The sequence below is a fragment of the Schistocerca nitens genome, chromosome 9, assembly GCF_023898315.1.
Source record: "Schistocerca nitens isolate TAMUIC-IGC-003100 chromosome 9, iqSchNite1.1, whole genome shotgun sequence".
NCBI lineage: Eukaryota > Metazoa > Arthropoda > Insecta > Orthoptera > Acrididae > Schistocerca > Schistocerca nitens.
Genome location: NC_064622.1, coordinates 355,978,737 through 355,997,154, shown reverse-complemented (window position 1 = coordinate 355,997,154; position 18,418 = coordinate 355,978,737). Strand labels below are relative to the sequence as shown.

Below are 18,418 nucleotides of genomic sequence, written 5' to 3'. Positions count from 1 at the left end.
TGAAGACAGAAGCACTACTAAGTAGAGTTAAGTAACATTTCTGGCTAAAACAGACTGACATGAAAATAAATTAAATGTATCAATCATGTCATGTCTAGCACTAGACCAGAAAACCTGTAAAGCAGATTTCAACACTGATAGCTATAGCACTGCAGAAATGAAGTAGCAGGAATATCTCTGTGTTCCGAACAGACTCATAACAAAAGTCATACAATGTTGAATTTTCATATATCTTAAATTACATAAAGTTGAAAAAAATCAGAATTATTGTCCTCAACATTGATTAGTGTTGCGTGCAATGTGATGAACCTGTATCTGATTAGGAGAGATGAATTCTTTATAACTGTGTTACACATGTGATAGTTCATCGGGGTACTGAGAACAGAGCTAGTACTGGATACGAGCACAAAGCAAGACACTCAAGATATGCAAGAAGAAAGGTCACTATTGCCAATTAAATCAACAGAGACTCTCACGATACAAATGAAGCAGAAAACTCTAATAGAACTACAAAGTTCCGATAAGAGAAAACACATTAAGATTAAAATCTTCAATTCGACACAATGTACATTAGTTGAGCTAATAATGCTATTATGAACTAATAAAAAAGATAAATACAGTTATACTATTGTTTCTTAATCTCTTTTTTCTCCTTATTCAGTACTTAACATAACAGCATTTATAGCCCATTCATCCAAGCAATCATAATTCTTTTAACAAAGCCTGTTCCTATTGATGGAAAGGCATTCATAATCATTAAGTACAATTAGAATTTGCACAATTTACTTTTTTCTGTAATAGAAACAGACACTGTTTAATGAATGCTCATAGCACATTGGGATAGTGATTCAAACCAGCATCACTACTTAATTGCAAAATTTAAAAGTATCTCACATCATAAAATTTTATAAAACTGAGAAGGATACTGAGAAAGAAAAAATGAAGGAAATAAAACAGACAATGAGTACTACTATTTTTTCTTCCTGACGGATTTGTTAATAATTTTGTACTTTCTCCACTCAACTGGACAAAATAACAAACTTTTGTCAATGCATCGAAAGATTTTTCATATCCACTGCAGTCAAATGTCTTTGATGTTCAGAATATGTAACAGGAAATTGACAGAAAGAAAGTGAAACCTTGTTCCATGAGAATAACAATTTCAGTAGTTAGGTAGATGTAGAAATAATATAAAAGACAGCCATGCCTAAATGTAAGAGAATAGAAATATGGATAATATACTTTTTATCCAAGAAATATATGTCACATGGGAGTGTGATTTCTGAACAGTTACTTGCTGCATAATAAATGAAACTGATTCATGGACAACACTAGTTTCCTACAGTATCATAACTTGAAAATGTTTATGAGCAGAATGTAAGATTTTATTACATTCATAAAACAAAGTACAGAAAACCACAATGAAATTGGAGAATGAAATACATCATCAGTGCAGGAGCAGGAGGGGTGAGAGACATAGGGAGGATAACCTGCTGGTCAACTATGGTACTGGTCAGTAATCATCTCCTGCTCAACAATTCCAAAATTACGTAATTAAATAATATTTCTAAACAAAGATATATGATTAACTATCCACTCTCAATTTCACATTCTTTTTTTACACTCCTGGATTCTCCTTTCTCCCATTTTGTTCATACATTTGTTATGAATTTAATTAATTTGTCTAAGATTCCAAATTGATCAACTGCACAACTTTCTTATTATCTAATTATTCCGAAACCCACTTACAGATGTACTAATATGAACGCAAATTATTTCCAAAATTATCGTTTTCTCTGTGTCAACACACACACACACAAATTACAGATGTCACACACACACACACACACACACACACACACACACACACACACACACACACCATCTTCTGGACTAAAAATAAGACTGTCTAGTGAACACTTTGTAAAATAAAATAGAAAAGGACGGCAGCCGAAATTATAGAATGTAAGGGAACTGGTTACAGGTTTCAATCTGCCAAAAAACCCATGAAAAGAAATCTGTTATTACAGATGCTGTGATAAATATTAAGAGTCCTCAGTGGAAAGGTTACGTTAAAATATGACATAACCTACACTAATTCACACATTTATTTCCACAGTTTCATATTGACAATGACAAAAATACAAATATTATAACTTTACAGCAATCAATAAAACACTACAAAAATATTGTTTAAGGAGAAAAAAAGAATGTATGGTATACAGAACATTATCACATCCAAAATTCACAAATATGCTATAGGCCAAATGCCTACTAACTGTTTCTCAAATACCAACTAAAAGCTTTCATACATTGTAAGCAGGTCATATTCCAAAAGTTTAACAGAATATCTCACTGATACATTCAATCTAGTTTGTAACTGACAACACATATCCTGTTCAAAAGACATTCATTAATGACTAGAATGAAATTACAACAGTAATAAACGTCACACAACATTTCTCAATACGATCTACAAATCTGTGTTTGCCTCAACATACAAGTACATATTAGTATTCAAAAGACTGTCATCATTCCTCAATCACTTTCAAACACTCATAAATAAGGGCTTTAAATATTTAATCTTCACATTAAACAATTCTTCCCAGTTTAAACATGTCACGAGACAACAACGGACACAAATTTGAGTCAGAAACAAGCATTTGTTCATCTTCCGAATGCATCATATCCACAAAGTTCCTGTCCAAATACATTCATTTGAATTGAAATAAATTCTGACAACAGGTCATTATCAGGGATTTTTAAAAAAGTTCCCTCTTCATTTGTGACTTTCACTTTGAAGGTATATCAGCATCTTCTATCATACTTTACATATCTATACAAGTAACTTTCAGTCAACATTGTATTACTAGGCAAAGACATCAAGTACATAAACAAAGACATTTACAAATATCACAGATTCAAAATAAGTCAACACGGGATGAGCACACTCTTTAAATAGGCAAACAATGTACAATATTTTACATCTTTACAAGGTTAGTTAGAGTGTGTGTTCACAGCACAGGTACTTGTAACCATTAACCAACACAACAGCTCAGAATTTACCTACAGACCTTTAATTTTTATACGATTTTCACTTACACGAAAAATATGACTTTATTATTATTATTATTATTATTATTATTATTAACTATCTGGAAGAGAATGGGCGATACTAATGCTGAGCTGCAGTTGCTGAGTAGATCAACAGTAATTTTACATTATCATTCTTTGTAAGCAAACAAATATTCTCTCCTATTGCAAAAACTGTCATTGTGGTACTTCATTTAGTATATGCCATGGTACTGTCGCAAACTAAGACTTCAGCATTTTGGATGTGGCACAAAGAGGAGAGTTTTGTAGACTGGTTTGGCACTGTTTCACTGCAAACAATTTGAACAGTTTCTTATGAAAGCGGCCACTGACACACACACACACACACACACACACACACACACACACACACACACACACAATGTCCACGCAAATTGCCATCAAAAAGGTTAAATCCTTTTATCTACATGTGAAATTCTTATCAACAAACAAATGTCTATACAAAACAATTGCAGTTACATGCTAGCATTCATAGAAACAGAATCTGTTTACAAAACTTTGCCACCTTGGAGACACATTCTGAATGCCAAGTGCCAATTTCTATGATTGAGTTGAAACAATGAGCTGTATTATCAATAAATATCGGCCAGTAATTTATTAAATGACTGATGTAGACCAGTGATCTATTAATTATACATTACAATTGTGATTAAGTAGGTTTTTCAGGATAGCTTTTCAAGAATTGGTTGTCAGAAAAGTTACTGGTAATATACAATTTGTGCCTCAGCAATTCAATCACATTTATGTGTGCAAGAATCCTGTTTAACAAACATTTGTAAGTTGAATAATGTTACTAATTCTCCGGTTTGCAACAGTCAATTACAAATTCAGATGAACATCAGAAAGAAGTAGCTGGATTCCAGTGTCCCTACTGACGACAATTACTCACAAACATAAACTTGTTCAGCACTTCACTCACAAGACATGACGACATGAGTGGCATCAACTCTGTGGCTCGGAAGCTGATCCTGCAGTCAAATTAGCACAAAATTCGCATACAGTGCAATCTGAGCTCACCCATTTCTGTGTATATGTGTAGATGTGTGCAACTTACGGCATCACTCACCACCTCCTGCAAGGGACGAGGATCGTCTCGTCGTGCTAGGTGTGAACTCTGCAGTCGCCGCAGTAGCGGTACACCATTGCGGTACTGCCGTTTGAGCGTCCAATACGCTATTAGACGCTGTATCAACTGGTTCTTTTTTGGTATGTTGACCAGTGATGCTATCTCCTGTATCCTGCATATATGGTCATGCTGTCATTAACGTCGTCATAAATTTTACAATACTAAAATCTGACTCCACACTTTCAATAAAAAAGGCAGCATAATTTTACGATTTCACATTTTAAATTAAGTACAAGCCATTTTCAATATCTGTATCACAGCTTACACTCAGCAAATTTAAATATAACAAGACACAATAATCAATTCAGAAACTTCAGCATACATAGTAGATTTAGTAGCATCACATCAGTCAGGTGCAACAAAACTGAGCATTTGTACAGGATGTATATGCAGACAACAAAAAAAAATTCCCGGTTAAGAAAACACTTTCTCCCGGGTGAAAATACACTTTTACCGTGTTAAGTGACAGTATACTTTTCCTCGGAACTGTAAAACTTATCAATCCTTGTAATGGTTATGGTTTTATACACTGGCATAGAATCTCTCGGCCCTTTAGAAAACGAGACTCAGAAAAGAAAAGAGACCATGTACACTGTATATTTTCGTATTATGAAAGTATAAATTCGAATTCCACCAAACACCGCATGTTACTTTCCGAAGCATTGAAATTGAGATTGCGATGCACTTTTGTAAGCCAGTCATAGCTCATGTCACGTGATCACACCAGCCAATACAGTAGATATTCAGGCCTTAGGACACGTGATGTAGTCAGCCAATAGCATTATCACTGTTAAGTAGCACTTACACACAAATAGGAAAAGTTAATGGTGTAAATTAATATGGATAGTGTTGCTACAAGAAAAGCAGAGCTTTCACATACAATATTGGTCTCGATGATTAATAAGCTGCAAGAGAAGCTAAACTTTCATGTATAATCTTTTTTGCGTGTGTTAGACTTTAAGATACATCACACAAATGTGACAGTAAAATTTTTGATACTGACATAAATGTCTGATCTCCCGGGCTCGAAATATTTTCTGAATGGTCGTCCTCAAACAGTTGATTTTTAAATGAGTCAAACACACTGTGATTTAAGAAATTCATCACACATTCTCGCACTTAGTTCATCTTGCGTAAAAAGAAATTTAATTTGAAAGTAATGCTTTTCAATCAATCATTCGCAATATTTTCCCGCGACCTGTTAGAAAGAGGTTCATTTCAGCAGTTGCCAGAGAGCACCAGATAACAGGCCTGACCGCGCTTGCGCAGCTACGATGACGCAGGAATCCCATATGTCCGTACGTGTTAAACATTAAAAGATCTTGCATTATGTCAGAAAAGAAACAAGACGTCAGAGGAATTTCGTAAACCATACTAAAATGCATAATTTGGCTTAAAGTGCACATTCTTATATCCAGATTCGATTGTAAACTTTCTTGGAGTACCAGTACTGTATTATCTCATTTTTGGTTCTTTATTATGGCATAATGCTATACGTGCTAGAAGATGAAAACATGCTCTTTTGAAATGCAGTGAACAGTTAAAGCCAGCCAATAGTGTGGAATTAAGCACCTTATTTCAAATAAATTGACTGCCTCAGTGGAAAAATTAATAAAGCAATATTTCTTTAGCAAACTGACAAAAATATCTTCATTGTTCCGCAAGGCAATTAATGCTGGACTGAAATTGCCGCCCGGGGCAGATACCCCGGTTTGTTCCCAGTGAATATGGCAACTTGCATGCGCCAGTAAAATTTTTCCGGGTAGCATCTTGCTACTTGCTTATACAGCTAACAGCCCCATTTCTGTAGTCAGAAGCGGGAGAAGGTACATGCGCGACTCAACTGCGCATGCGCATTGGCTCACTCGCAACTGCTCACACGAATCTAATGTACACAGTTGTGATTTCATGCTCATTGGAGGCAATTTGTTGTTATGAAACATTGCATAGTCTTCCTAAAGCCTTTGACAGATTTTGCTACTGGCAGACGCTTGTTTGAGCACTGTGTTTTGTTGTGTACATGGCCCATTTCCTTTGCAACTTAAGTTTTATTTTAGTTTTTCTCTCGTTCATGTTTTATTGCTGCAATCCTTTGTTAAAGTATTATTTCTTACCAGTCAAAATCACACAAATTTAAAAGAAAACTGAAAAAAAAATCCTGGAATTCTAAAAAGTTTCCAGTTTTTCCCAGTTTTCTCCCGGATGAAAAAATTTCCGGGTTTTTCCTGGATCTCCCAGTTGTCCTGGGTCGTATACACCCTGTTATAGTACTTTAATTAACACATGCATACAAAAACAATACGCAAGCAAAGTTAGCATCGCCATGATTCAAGGTATACTGTGAGATGTAAAAGCAGTGCTGACAGTTCTTTATACACCATGAGAAGCTTTCTGTGTGCTATATTTTGAATTTCTAGACAAATCTGATGGTGTTTGTACAACTGCTTTAGTGAGCTAATTCAAAACACAGGAGAAGGCAAGTGGATACTGCTTCTAGCAAGGTGTTGCACTGTACAGAACTGCAATGGTCAAATGAGCCTTAAGGTATTTTTATGGTTCAAATAACTACCAATACACTAATGGGGAGGGGGGGGGGGGGGGAACCGCCACCATCAAGCAGGACTTACGTGAAGTAAACAAAAGCTGGCAGGCATGTTTTTACATCTGAAAGATGATGCCTACACTATTATAGTGCAAATCAGATTTGCTTTAAATACGTGCTGTAACAGTCATGAGCGTTAGTTACATTTGAGACTGCACGTGGTGAATTGACGTTAGTTAAGACGCCTTTAAGGCAACAAAGACGTCATTATCAACACCTCACGAACTGTGAATGGGGCCTGTAATAAGGCTACAAGAAGTTCCTTTTGTGTTCCTTTTGCAATATTGCAAAAAGACTTGGCAGGAACAATGCCACTGTAGATGATTGCTGGCAGTGATGTTTACGAGAATGTACGATGCCATTTCGTATGACAGCACTCTCGTGGTCATCCCGTGTACCCTGACTGTCAATTTGTATGTCAATGTGGTGATTTGAGCTGTTGTGCTACCATTCATGTAGAGAAGCCCAAGGGGTGTTATCCAACAAGATAATGCTTACTCACATACCACTGTTGTAATCCCGCATGCTCTCTACAGAGTGTCAACATGTTGCCTCGGCCTAGTTGATCGCCAGGTATGGCTCCAATTGAGCACATATGGGATATCATCAGATGACAACTGCAGTGTCATTCACAAAAAGCATTAGCTCTCTCTGTATTGACCAACCAAGTGCAAGAGGCATGGAACTCCATCGCACAACTGACTTCCAGCATCTGTACAACGCAATGCATGCGCATTTGGTTGCATTCAACATTCTGGTATTTACAACTGTCATTAATGTATCAGCATGGCACATCTGAAATGGCTTATCTTGTACTTAAATTAACCTGTGATTTATCAATATTAATCACTTAAATATGTTACCCAGACAAATGTATTTCAGCAAGTTCATTACTCTAAATTAATCACTTTTCCATGTTGCAATCTTTTTTCCCATCAGTATACTATCTTTCTATGTACATGAATATATTACATTCTAGAGCACACCTCCTACTCAAACATGTCTCTCTTTCTGCAGTAAGAGCTACCAAGTCATTGCATATGATCTATTGCAAGTCGCCACACAACAATGTGCTGACAGGACAATGCAAAAGTGAATCAAACAAATATGGCTAACTCTTTATAAATTTAAATTTAAATGACCTGCAAATATTTACATCATATAGGATTTGGAGCAGATAGAATTTAAAATACAAAAATAAAAATTTTCAGTGCTCATTCAACAATAAGAATCATGTAAATGCTACTTGGGTGTGAAACAGGTGGACAAAAACTGAGTGGTTATAACTAAACTGACGGTGTTACGAGTGCTACAGTATGGGCTGTATACACTGTGCATTAATTGGCGTGCTCCCCCCAATGAACCATGGACCTTGCCATTGGTGGGGAGGCCTGCATGCCTCAGCGATACAGATGGCCGTACCGTAAGTGCAACCACAACGGAGGGGTATCTGTTGAGGGGCCAGACAAACATGTGGTTCCTGAAGAGGGGCAGCAGCCTTTTCAGTAGTTGCAGGGGCAACAATCTGGATGATTGACTGATCTGGCCTTGTAACACTAACCAAAACGGCCTTGCTGTGCTGGTACTGCGAATGGCTGAAAGCAAGGGGAAACTACAGCCATAATTTTTCCCGAGGGCATGCAGCTTTACTGTAGGGTTAAATGATGATGGCGTCCTCTTGGGTAAAATATTCCGGAGGTAAAATAATCCCCCATTCAGATCTCGTTATCAGGAGAAAGAAAACTGGCATTCTACGGATCGGAGTGTGGAATGTCAGATTCCTTAATCGGGCAGGTAGGTTAGAAAATTTAAAAAGGGAAATGAATAGGTTAAAGCTAGATATAGTGGGAATTAGTGAAGTTCGGTGGCAGGAGGAACAAGACTTTTGGTCAGGTGAATACAGGGTTATAAATACAAAATCAAATAGGGGTAATGCAGGAGCAGGTTTAATAATGAATAAAAAAATAGGATTGCAGGTAAGCTACTACAAACAGCATAGTGAACACATTATTGTGGCCAAGATAGATACGAAGCCCACACCTACTACAGTAGTACAAGTTTATATGCCAAATAGCTCTGCAGATGATGAAGAAATAGATGAAATGAATGATGAGATAAAAGAAATTATTCAGCTACTGAAGGGAGACGAAAATTTAATAGTCACGTGTGACTGGAATTCGAGAGTAGGAAAAGGGAGAGAAGGAAACATAGTAGGTGAATATGGATTGGGGGTAAGAAATAAAAGAGGAAGCCGTCTGGTAGAATTTTGCACAGAGCATAACTTAATCATATCCAACACTTGGTTCAAGAATCATAAAAGAAGGTTGGAAACATGGAAGAATCCTGGAGATACTAGAAGGTATCAGATAGATTATATAATGGTAAGACAGAGATTTAGGAACCAGGTTTTAAATTGTAAGACATTTCCAGGGGCAGATGTGGACTCTGGCCACAATCTATTGGTTATGAACTGTAGATTAAAACTGAAGAATCTGCAAAAAGATGGGAATTTAAGGAGATGGGACCTGGATAAACTGACTAAACCAGAGGTTGTACAGAGTTTCAGGGAGAGCATAAGGGAACAATTGTCACGAATGGGGGAAAGAAATACAGTAGAAGAAGAATGGGTAGCTCTGAGGGATGAAGTAGTGAAGGCAGAAGAGGATAAAGTAGATAAAAAGATGAGGGCTAGTAGAGATCCTTGGGTAACAGAAGAAATACTGAATTTAATTGATGAAAGGAGAAAATATAAAAATGCAGTAAATGAAGCAGGCAAAAAGGAATACAAATGTCTCAAAAATGAGATTGACAGGAAGTGCAAAATGGCTAAGCAGGGATGGCTGGAGGACAAATGTAAGGTTGTAGAGGCTTATCTCACTAGGGCTAAGATAGATACTGCCTACAGGAAAATTGAAGAGACCTTTGGAGAAAAGAGAACCACTTGTATGAATATCACAAGCTCAGATGGAAACCCAGCCCTTAAGCAAAGAAGGAAAAGCAGAAAGGTGGAAGGAATATATAGAGGGCCAAACAAGGGTGGTGTAAAGCACTCCGTCTTCAGGCCACGAGTGGCATACCGGGACCATCCGACCGCCGTGTCGTGGTGTACTTGAGGAAAATATTATGGAAATGGAAAAGGATGTAGATGAAGATGAAATGGGAGATATGATACTGCGTGAAGAGTTTGACAGAGCACTGAAAGACCCGAGTCGAAACAAGGCCCCAGTAGTGGACAACATTCCTTTAGAACTACTGACGGCCTTGGGAGAGCCAGTCCTGACAAACTCTACCATCTGGTGAGCAAGATGCATGACACAGGCGAAATACCCTCAGACTTCAAGAAGAATATAATAATTCAAATCCCAAAGAAAGCAGGTGTTGACAAATGTGAAAATTACCGAACTATCAGTTTAATACGTCACAGCTGCAAAATACTAACGCGAATTCTTTACAGACGAATGGAAAAACTTGTAGAAGCTGACCTCGGGGAAGATCAGTTCGGATTCCGTAGAAATATTGGAACACATGAGGCAATACTGACTCTATGACTTACCTTAGAATAAAGATTAAGGAAAGGCAAACCTATGTTTCTAGCATTTGTAGACTTAGAGAAATCTTTTGACAATGTTGACTGGAATACTCTCTTTCAAATTCTAAAGGTGGCAAGGGTAAAATACAGGGAGCGAACGGCTATTTACAATTTGTACAGAATCCAGATGGCAGTTATAAGAGTCGAGGGGCATGAAAGGGAAGCAGCGGTTGGGAAGGGAGTGAGACAGGGTTGTAGCCTGTCCCCGATGTTATTCAATCTGTATATTCAGCAAGCAGTAAAGGAAACAAAAGAAAAATTCGGAGTAGGTATTAAAATCCATGGAGAAGAAATAAAATCTTTGAGGTTTGACGATGACATTGTAATTCTGTCAGGGACAGCAAAGGACTTGAAAGAGCAGTTGAACGGAATGGATAGTGTCTTGAAAGGAGGATATAAGATGAACATCAACGAAAGCAAAACGAGGACAATGGAATGTAGTCAAATTAAGTCGGGTGATGCTGAGGGATTAGATTAGGAAATGAGACACAAAGTCGTAAAGGAGTTTTGCTATTTTGGGAACAAAATAACTGATGATGGTCGAAGTAGAGAGGATAGAAAATGTAGACTGGCAATGGCAAGGAAAGCATTTCTGAAGAAGAGAAATTTGTTAACATCGAGTATAGATTTAAGTGTCAGGAAGTCGTTTCTGAAAGTATTTGTATGGACTGTAGCCATGTATGGAAGTGAAACATGGGACGATAAATAGTTTGGACAAGAAGAGAATAGAAGCTTTTGAAATGTGGTGCTACAAAAGAATGCTGAAGATTAGATGGGTAGATCACATAACTAATGAGGAGGTATTGAATAGAATTGGGGAGAAGAGGAGTTTGTGGCACAACTTGACAAGAAGAAGGGACCGGTTAGTAGGACATGTTCTGAGGCATCAAGGGATCACAAATTTAGCATTGGAGGGCAGCATGGAGGGTAAAAATCGTAGAGGGAGACCAAGAGACGAATACACTAAGCAGATTCAGAAGGATGTAGGTTGCAGTAAGTACTGGGAGATGAAGAAGCTTGCACAGGATAGAGTAGTGTGGAGAGCTGCATCAAACCAGTCTCAGGACTGAAGACCACAACAACAACAACATGGAGCATGATGGGGAAAAAAAATGGTCCCATTTACTGCAACTGGGTGAAAATATGGCAATGTGGGCAACCAGAAAGTGAAATGTTTAGTTTTTTGATGTAAGTATGATGTTTGTCATTTGGCAACATGTGTTGATTCCTTCTGTGAAGTGAATGTTGGTGTAATAGCTATTGAGAAAAACGACTGTACAATGCTGGTAAAACTGTTTTATCAGGACGGCACTTCACTGAGATATGATGTTGACTGAAATAACAGCAAAGTCAATAAATGGGCTAAAGAATATGATCATTAACTCTGAAGAAACAGTTGAATAAGGTGGAGCAGCAAGTACATGGAGGTGACCCACAACCATGGCACTTGTTGTAGTTGCTATAACTACACTTTATGCTCAAAAGTATCCGGACACCTGGCAGAAAATGACTTACAGGTTCGTGCCGCTCTCCATTGGTAATGCTGCAATGCAATAAGGTGTTGGCCTACCCTTAGCCTTGATGACACCTTCCACTCTCGCAGGTATACCTTCAATCAGGTGCTGGAAAGTTTCTTGGGGAACGGCAACCCATTCTTCATGGAGTGCTGCACTCAGCAGAGGTATCGATGTCGATTGGTGAGGCCTGGCACGAAGCCGGCATTCCAAAACATCCCAAATGAGTTGTTTAGGGTTCAGGTCAGGACTCCGTGCAGGCCAGTCCATTACAGGTGCTCAATTGTGTCGAAAGATGCAATTGCCATGCCCAAACTGCTCTTCAACAGTCAGAAGCAAGAAGGTGCTTAAGACATCAGTGTAGGCCTGTGCTGTGACAGTGCCATGCAAAACAACAAGGGGTGCAAGCCCCCTCCACGAAAAACACGACCACACAACAACATAACCGCTGCCGAATTTTTACTGTTGGCACCACACACACTGGCAGAGGACGTTCACCAGGCATTCGCCATACTCACACCCTCCTATCGGATCGCCACATTATGTACCATGATTTGTCACTCAACAGAACATTTTTCCACTGTTCAATGGTCCAATGTTTACACTCCTTAGACCAAACGAGGCGTCGTTTGGTATTTAACGGCTTGATGTGTGGCTAATGAGGAGCTGCTCAACTATGAAATCGAAGTTTTCTCATCTCCTGCCGAACAGTCACAGTACTTGCAGGGGATCCTGATGCAGTTTAGAATTCCTGTGTGATAGTCTGGATAGATGTCTGTCTATTACACATTACGACCCTCTTCAACTGTTGGCGGTCTCTGTCAGTCAATGGATGATGTCGGTCTGTATGCTTTTGTGCTGTATGTGTCCCTTCACATTTCAATTTCACTATCACGTGGAAACAGTGGACCTAGGGATGTTTAGGAGTGTGGAAATCTCACGTACATACATATGACGCAAGTGACACCCAATCACCTGACCATGTTTGAAGTCCATGATTTCCGTGGAGTGCCCCATTCTGCTCTCTCACGATGTCTAATGGCAGCACAATGCATCTAATATGAAAAACGTATGTTTTTGGGAGTGTCGGAATACTTTTGATCACATAGTGTATAGCTCACCATGTAGCACTTGCCTCAGATTCTGGAGCCAGTGCTTGAGTGCTAGAGCTGTCAGATGAATCCCCCCTCCCGGTTGACAGTTCAAAAGATTTTGCAGTGCATTTCAATGGTATCCCTATAAGATTCAGAACATACACCAAATAAGGCTCCGTGATAGGCTACAACACCGTAAGTTTGACCTTAATTTTTTGGCATGCATGGAAACCGATGCATGTGGTCTTTGGATAGATGTGGCACATTTTACTCTGCATGGTGTCATGAATGCACAGAACTGTCACATATGGGGTTCTATTCTGCTAAATGTTGTGTAGGAACATCCACTGCTATCAGCTTATGTAACTGCATGGTGTGGGTTCACAAGCTCCTTCATTATTGGTCCATTTTTCTTCAAGGAGAAGGTCTGTAAGGTGTATTGTGACATCTACACATTATAAGGACCTCCTCGTGTAACATGTGATTCCAGTTCTGCCAGTACTCAACTGTTTCCTAACCACTATTTTCATGCAAGATGACACGGTATGTCGCTTGCCAGGTGAAAGATTTGCTTAGAGAAACCTTCGGTAATGACAACGTCATCTCTAGGTAATTTCAAGATTTGTGGCCTTTCAGATTCCCCACCCAAAATCTATGTGGCATCTGGTTGTAGAGATATCTGAAAGACCATGTCTGTCAGGGATGCATCCAGATTAATCCTGATCTGACGGATAGGATACAACATATCACTCTAATTACACTGGATATGCTGCAAGCAACTGTTGACCGTGCCATGTTATGGATGCGGCAAGTTGCCGTGTTGGGAGACCACACTGAACACCTGTTGTTACTTATGACTGTATCCTAATAAACATGTCAGAGCCTCCGTTATTATGTGTTTGATTTTTTCTCCCCTTTTCCTGCACCCACACCACATTTTAACTACTTGCAGTGCCTTATTTTCAACTGGTGGCAGGAAGTGGAACTCTTGTTCTTTTTTTCAGTATACTCCCTGAGTGCACCAATTAACGAACATACCTACTATGTTTCAGTATCCTGTGATGTATACAAGCTGCAATGCAGCATCCCAAACACCGTCTGTTTAATTACAACCACCTAGTATTAGGTGGCATCCCCAGTGACAAATAGGAAGTGTAGAAACTCAAGGAGCAGAACAAGTGAGTTGTTTGAACACAAAGAACAGTCAAATATTTTAGAGATTCTTCACATGGAATGAAGGCATTTTGTTTGTGTGCAGTGATGAAAATGCGACACCTTATAACATAGGGTAATGAAGCACCAAAACACTTCCGAAAACAAACATCTAACTCCAGCAAAATAATCATGGAGACCACTAATATCATTTGTTCAAATGCTTGGAACAACTGCAACAAGGTGGATTAAACACATAGTCAGTTACAATTAAGACACCAATTAAATTGATTAATTTTTCCGTTTTAAATTTCAGTCACACAAAGCATCCTGTGACGATAACAGCATATCTGAAAATATGTAGTTTGCAATTGAGTTGTTTCCAACAGTTGAATCAGCTTAGCCAATTTTTTTATAGAGTGAAATTTCATAATTAATCAACAACAGCGGAGTTTCTTCTTCGAAAAACTGTAATCCTAGAAAATCACTTTAACATAAAACAGTGCATAACTGGAACAGAGATGAATGGGGAATGATTTTAGCAATGATATGGGATGCAAATGGGGAAATACACTGACATAAGTGACTCTTAGAAAAAGACATAACAATGGAAAGTCCAGCATGAAATAACTACCATATGGAAAAGATAGTTTGGTACTCACCACACAGAGGAGGCACTGAGTAGCAGACAGATATAATGAAAAAGAATGCAGAAAATTTTCCGCTCCACCAGAAGCAGAAAACATGCAAGAAAGAGAGTGCGCACATGCACAGATGTGGTGGAAAAATGATAGGGCTCCTAGGTTCAGTTCAACGTACTGTGGTGGGGATGGGGGAGAGGGAGTCCTCTCCAAATATGCCAAGAGTCTCACTGCCCCCCCCCCCCCCCCCCACACACAGACCAAAATTAGCATTCCAAACTTGACCAGAAACACATCTCTCATGCCTTATCACCCCAGTCACCTACCAGTCTCCGACATACCCTCTGTCTGGCCCCTTATGACTCAGTACCACCTGGGACTGGAGCAATTAAATCTTGTTCTCCCTCAGGGTTTTTAATATCTCTCATGGTGCCCTGCAATGAAAAATATCCTCTACACTATCCACCCACCACTCCTACCATGGTAATCCATCACACACCCCACTTACACAATACCAATGTCCTTCCCTATTCCAGCCCTGCTCCCATCCTTTTCCCCAGTGGCTCATATCCCCGCAACAGACAGAGATACAAAGGCGGAGCCACGTGTGAAAGCAGCCATGCTTAGCTGAAACAGCTGTGCCACATTCTATGTGGGCATGACAACCAACAATCTGTCTATCTGCATGAATGGCCACAACCTAACTGTGGCCAAGAGACAGCTGGACCACCCTACTGCTGAGCATGCCACCCAACAGCATGGGCTCCACTTTTATGACTGCTGCATCTGGATTTCCCCAACAACACCTGCTTTTCTGAAGTGTGCAGTCACTTCCCTGGTCAAAAGCTTCACTGCTCCCTGCTCTCCACCTGACCATCCCATTTCCTGCTCCCACACCAGTAATGCACGAACATTCTATCCTGTCAACACACCTAGATGGTACCTTCACCCCCCCCCCCCCCCACACACACACACAATAATCCAGTGAAGATGCGTCTAGCGGCCCTATCCTGTCACCATTACATTCTCACATACAGCACTAGTATCTTCCCCCACCCTACCCTGATATCCTCACCCTCACAGCTTTTCCATACCCCCACCACCTACCCCAACCAGATTGCAGCTCACCTTACATGCAGTTGCAGTCAGACCTTAGCAGCCAGAGATGACAGTGGCCGTGTGTGTGTGAACTGTCTCTGTGTTAATGTGTGTGAATTTTCTACTTCTGGTGAAGGACTCTGCCTGAAAGCTGAATGTTCCTAGCATTCTTTTTCACTGTGCCTGACTGTGACTCAACAACTCCTCTATGTGGTGAGTAGCAATCTATCCTCTCCATATTATTTGACAAAGAGCAGCTTATTAAAGCCTGGCATCTGGGAACAGCATCTGGAAACTGCGAAGGCGGCCAGTGTCTGCATGCTACCGCCATAAGTATCTATGAAAAGTGGTGAAATCACAAACAGGTGCCAAGGTGTTGGTAATACAGGCACCACAGAACTTGGGGATGGAGGTTTGCCTACTCTGTAAAGCAGAATAGATGACAATCTGTGGCATATCTGATGACAGAATACAATGGTGATGCAGGCACAAGTGTTTCAGGGCAAATCATTCAGCACTCATTCTTGAATGTGTGGCTTCGCAGATGACCGCCAAGTGTTCCCATGTTGACCCAATGACGTCCTCAATTACAACTGCAGTGGGCACAGGATCATCAATGCCACGAATCAATGAAAATGTGTTTCCTCATCAGATGAATCAAAGTTCTTGCAACACCAAATTGACAGTTATAGGACTATACTGAAGCATACTTCCACCTGGTCTTTGATGGGACCTGATGTAGTAATTGAAGGCACTGTGGCAGCTGTGGGCTACATGAAAATAACTGCATCCTTTCATGCTTGATTTCTTCTTCAATGGCAACAGCATCTTCCATCATGATAAAAAACTGTGTCATAAGGGCAGTCTTGGACACCAAATTCCTCTCATTTAAACCCGATGTAACATATCTAGAACACTACTGGATTCTATCTCCACAACCACAAATTATAGGCCCATAATTTACGGGCTGTCTGCAGACATCTGGTGCCATACACCTCCACAAGACACTATTAAGCAGGTGGCGTAAAGTTTTGGCTCATCAGTGTAGCATCTTAAAGAAAGAAGTGTATAGAATCCAATGACACCTCTTTGAATGAACAAGTTTCCTGTCCTGAAACCAATACCTCATATGCAATAACTTGACACATCAAATGGAATACCAATGGAAAGTACCTCTATCATTCTGCCCAAGATGCAACTATTTACAAACGACAAATTCACCTACATGATCATCTTTATGAGCTTTCTGCATCTTACACTTTCACTCTTGAAACTTTTTTCCCCTAAACCACAACACAGGTCTTTATATACAAACCATCACCGGAATGCTGACAATATTATTAATTTACTATCAAAAAATTACACCCTGCAATTTAAAGAAGACTTTTGCACAGCATATTACAGCAATTGCCTTATTGTCTATTATGGTGTGGAGTCAGTGTGACATCGTTAAATTAACCCCAGCAAATATATAACTTGTACCTCATTACTCTCTTTCTCATCACCACCATAGAATTATATTAAAATCTCAAAACTCATCACTTCTTCATTTGAATGAGGCAAAGACTAAGACGGACAGTAAGGAATCCAGCTGACTATTCATCACATATCCAAAGCTATAATTTACTTACCTCTCAGGAGGTATTGTTGGAATTGAAATAACAGGAACAGAGCTCCGCTTCTTGGCAAGCATTCTTCGTGCCTTTTTCATTTTCTGATTTTCATCGTCATCACCACCACCACCAGTGCCACCACCACCACTGGCACCACCACTACCACCACCATTGGTACTTTGAGGTGTAGATGATGCAGCTTGACTGCGAGGTCTTTCAGCTTCTGCTGGTGTATGTGCATCACAATAGGCTGTCTTTTGTACCAGCACAGGACCAGGTTCAATAGCACCTTTAAACAGAATATATCTTTAAGTCAAATGATGCACAAAGAATATGTAACACGAGCAAAAGCAAGCGCGCATGCGGGGGAGAGAGGGGAGTGAGGGAGGGGGGGGGGGGGAGGAGATTGCAAAGCCATAGCAGTTGGATATGATAAAATGAACATGTGAATGTGAATGAAGTCTCACCTCTAGCATTGAAAACAGCTTGAATCAACCTGGGATCAATGAATATCAATCCTCAATGGTGGTCAACAACATTTTACACCACTCCTCACAAAGAAAAACTGTTCCTATTCCTTGAAAGGTGCCACAGAACAATAATATGGACTTTACTGCTATTTTAATACAAAGAACAACATTCAAATCTAGGAAGTATGAAAGAGAATAATAGTTATTTACTTTTCATCAAGTCAACACCGGACTTTTCGAATTACGTTAAGAGTGGATATTATCTAGAACAATGCAGCCACCTGCTGGAAATTATGCATATCCACTGACTGAACATGATAACCTAAAAGTCATTGCATGAACATTAACAAATACCTTCTCCTTCAGAAATACTCTAGAATCAATAAGAACCTGCAACACAACTGT

At 39.5% G+C, this 18,418-nt stretch overlaps 1 protein-coding gene across 2 annotated transcripts in view; it reads right to left on the bottom strand.

Moving 5' to 3' along the window:
• Positions 1–18,418, bottom strand: part of LOC126203349 (peregrin) — a 266,717-nt gene that overhangs the window by 194,176 nt on the left and 54,123 nt on the right. Inside the window, exons 8-9 of one of the 2 annotated variants that reach the window (XM_049937638.1) lie at positions 17,562–17,832; positions 4,169–4,352 (exon numbers count right to left, since the gene is read on the bottom strand). In XM_049937638.1, coding sequence (XP_049793595.1) covers positions 4,169–4,352; positions 17,562–17,832 — 455 coding nt within the window. The remainder of the gene's footprint in view (positions 1–4,168; positions 4,353–17,561; positions 17,833–18,418) is intronic. The other variant, XM_049937639.1, reaches the window with a different exon arrangement.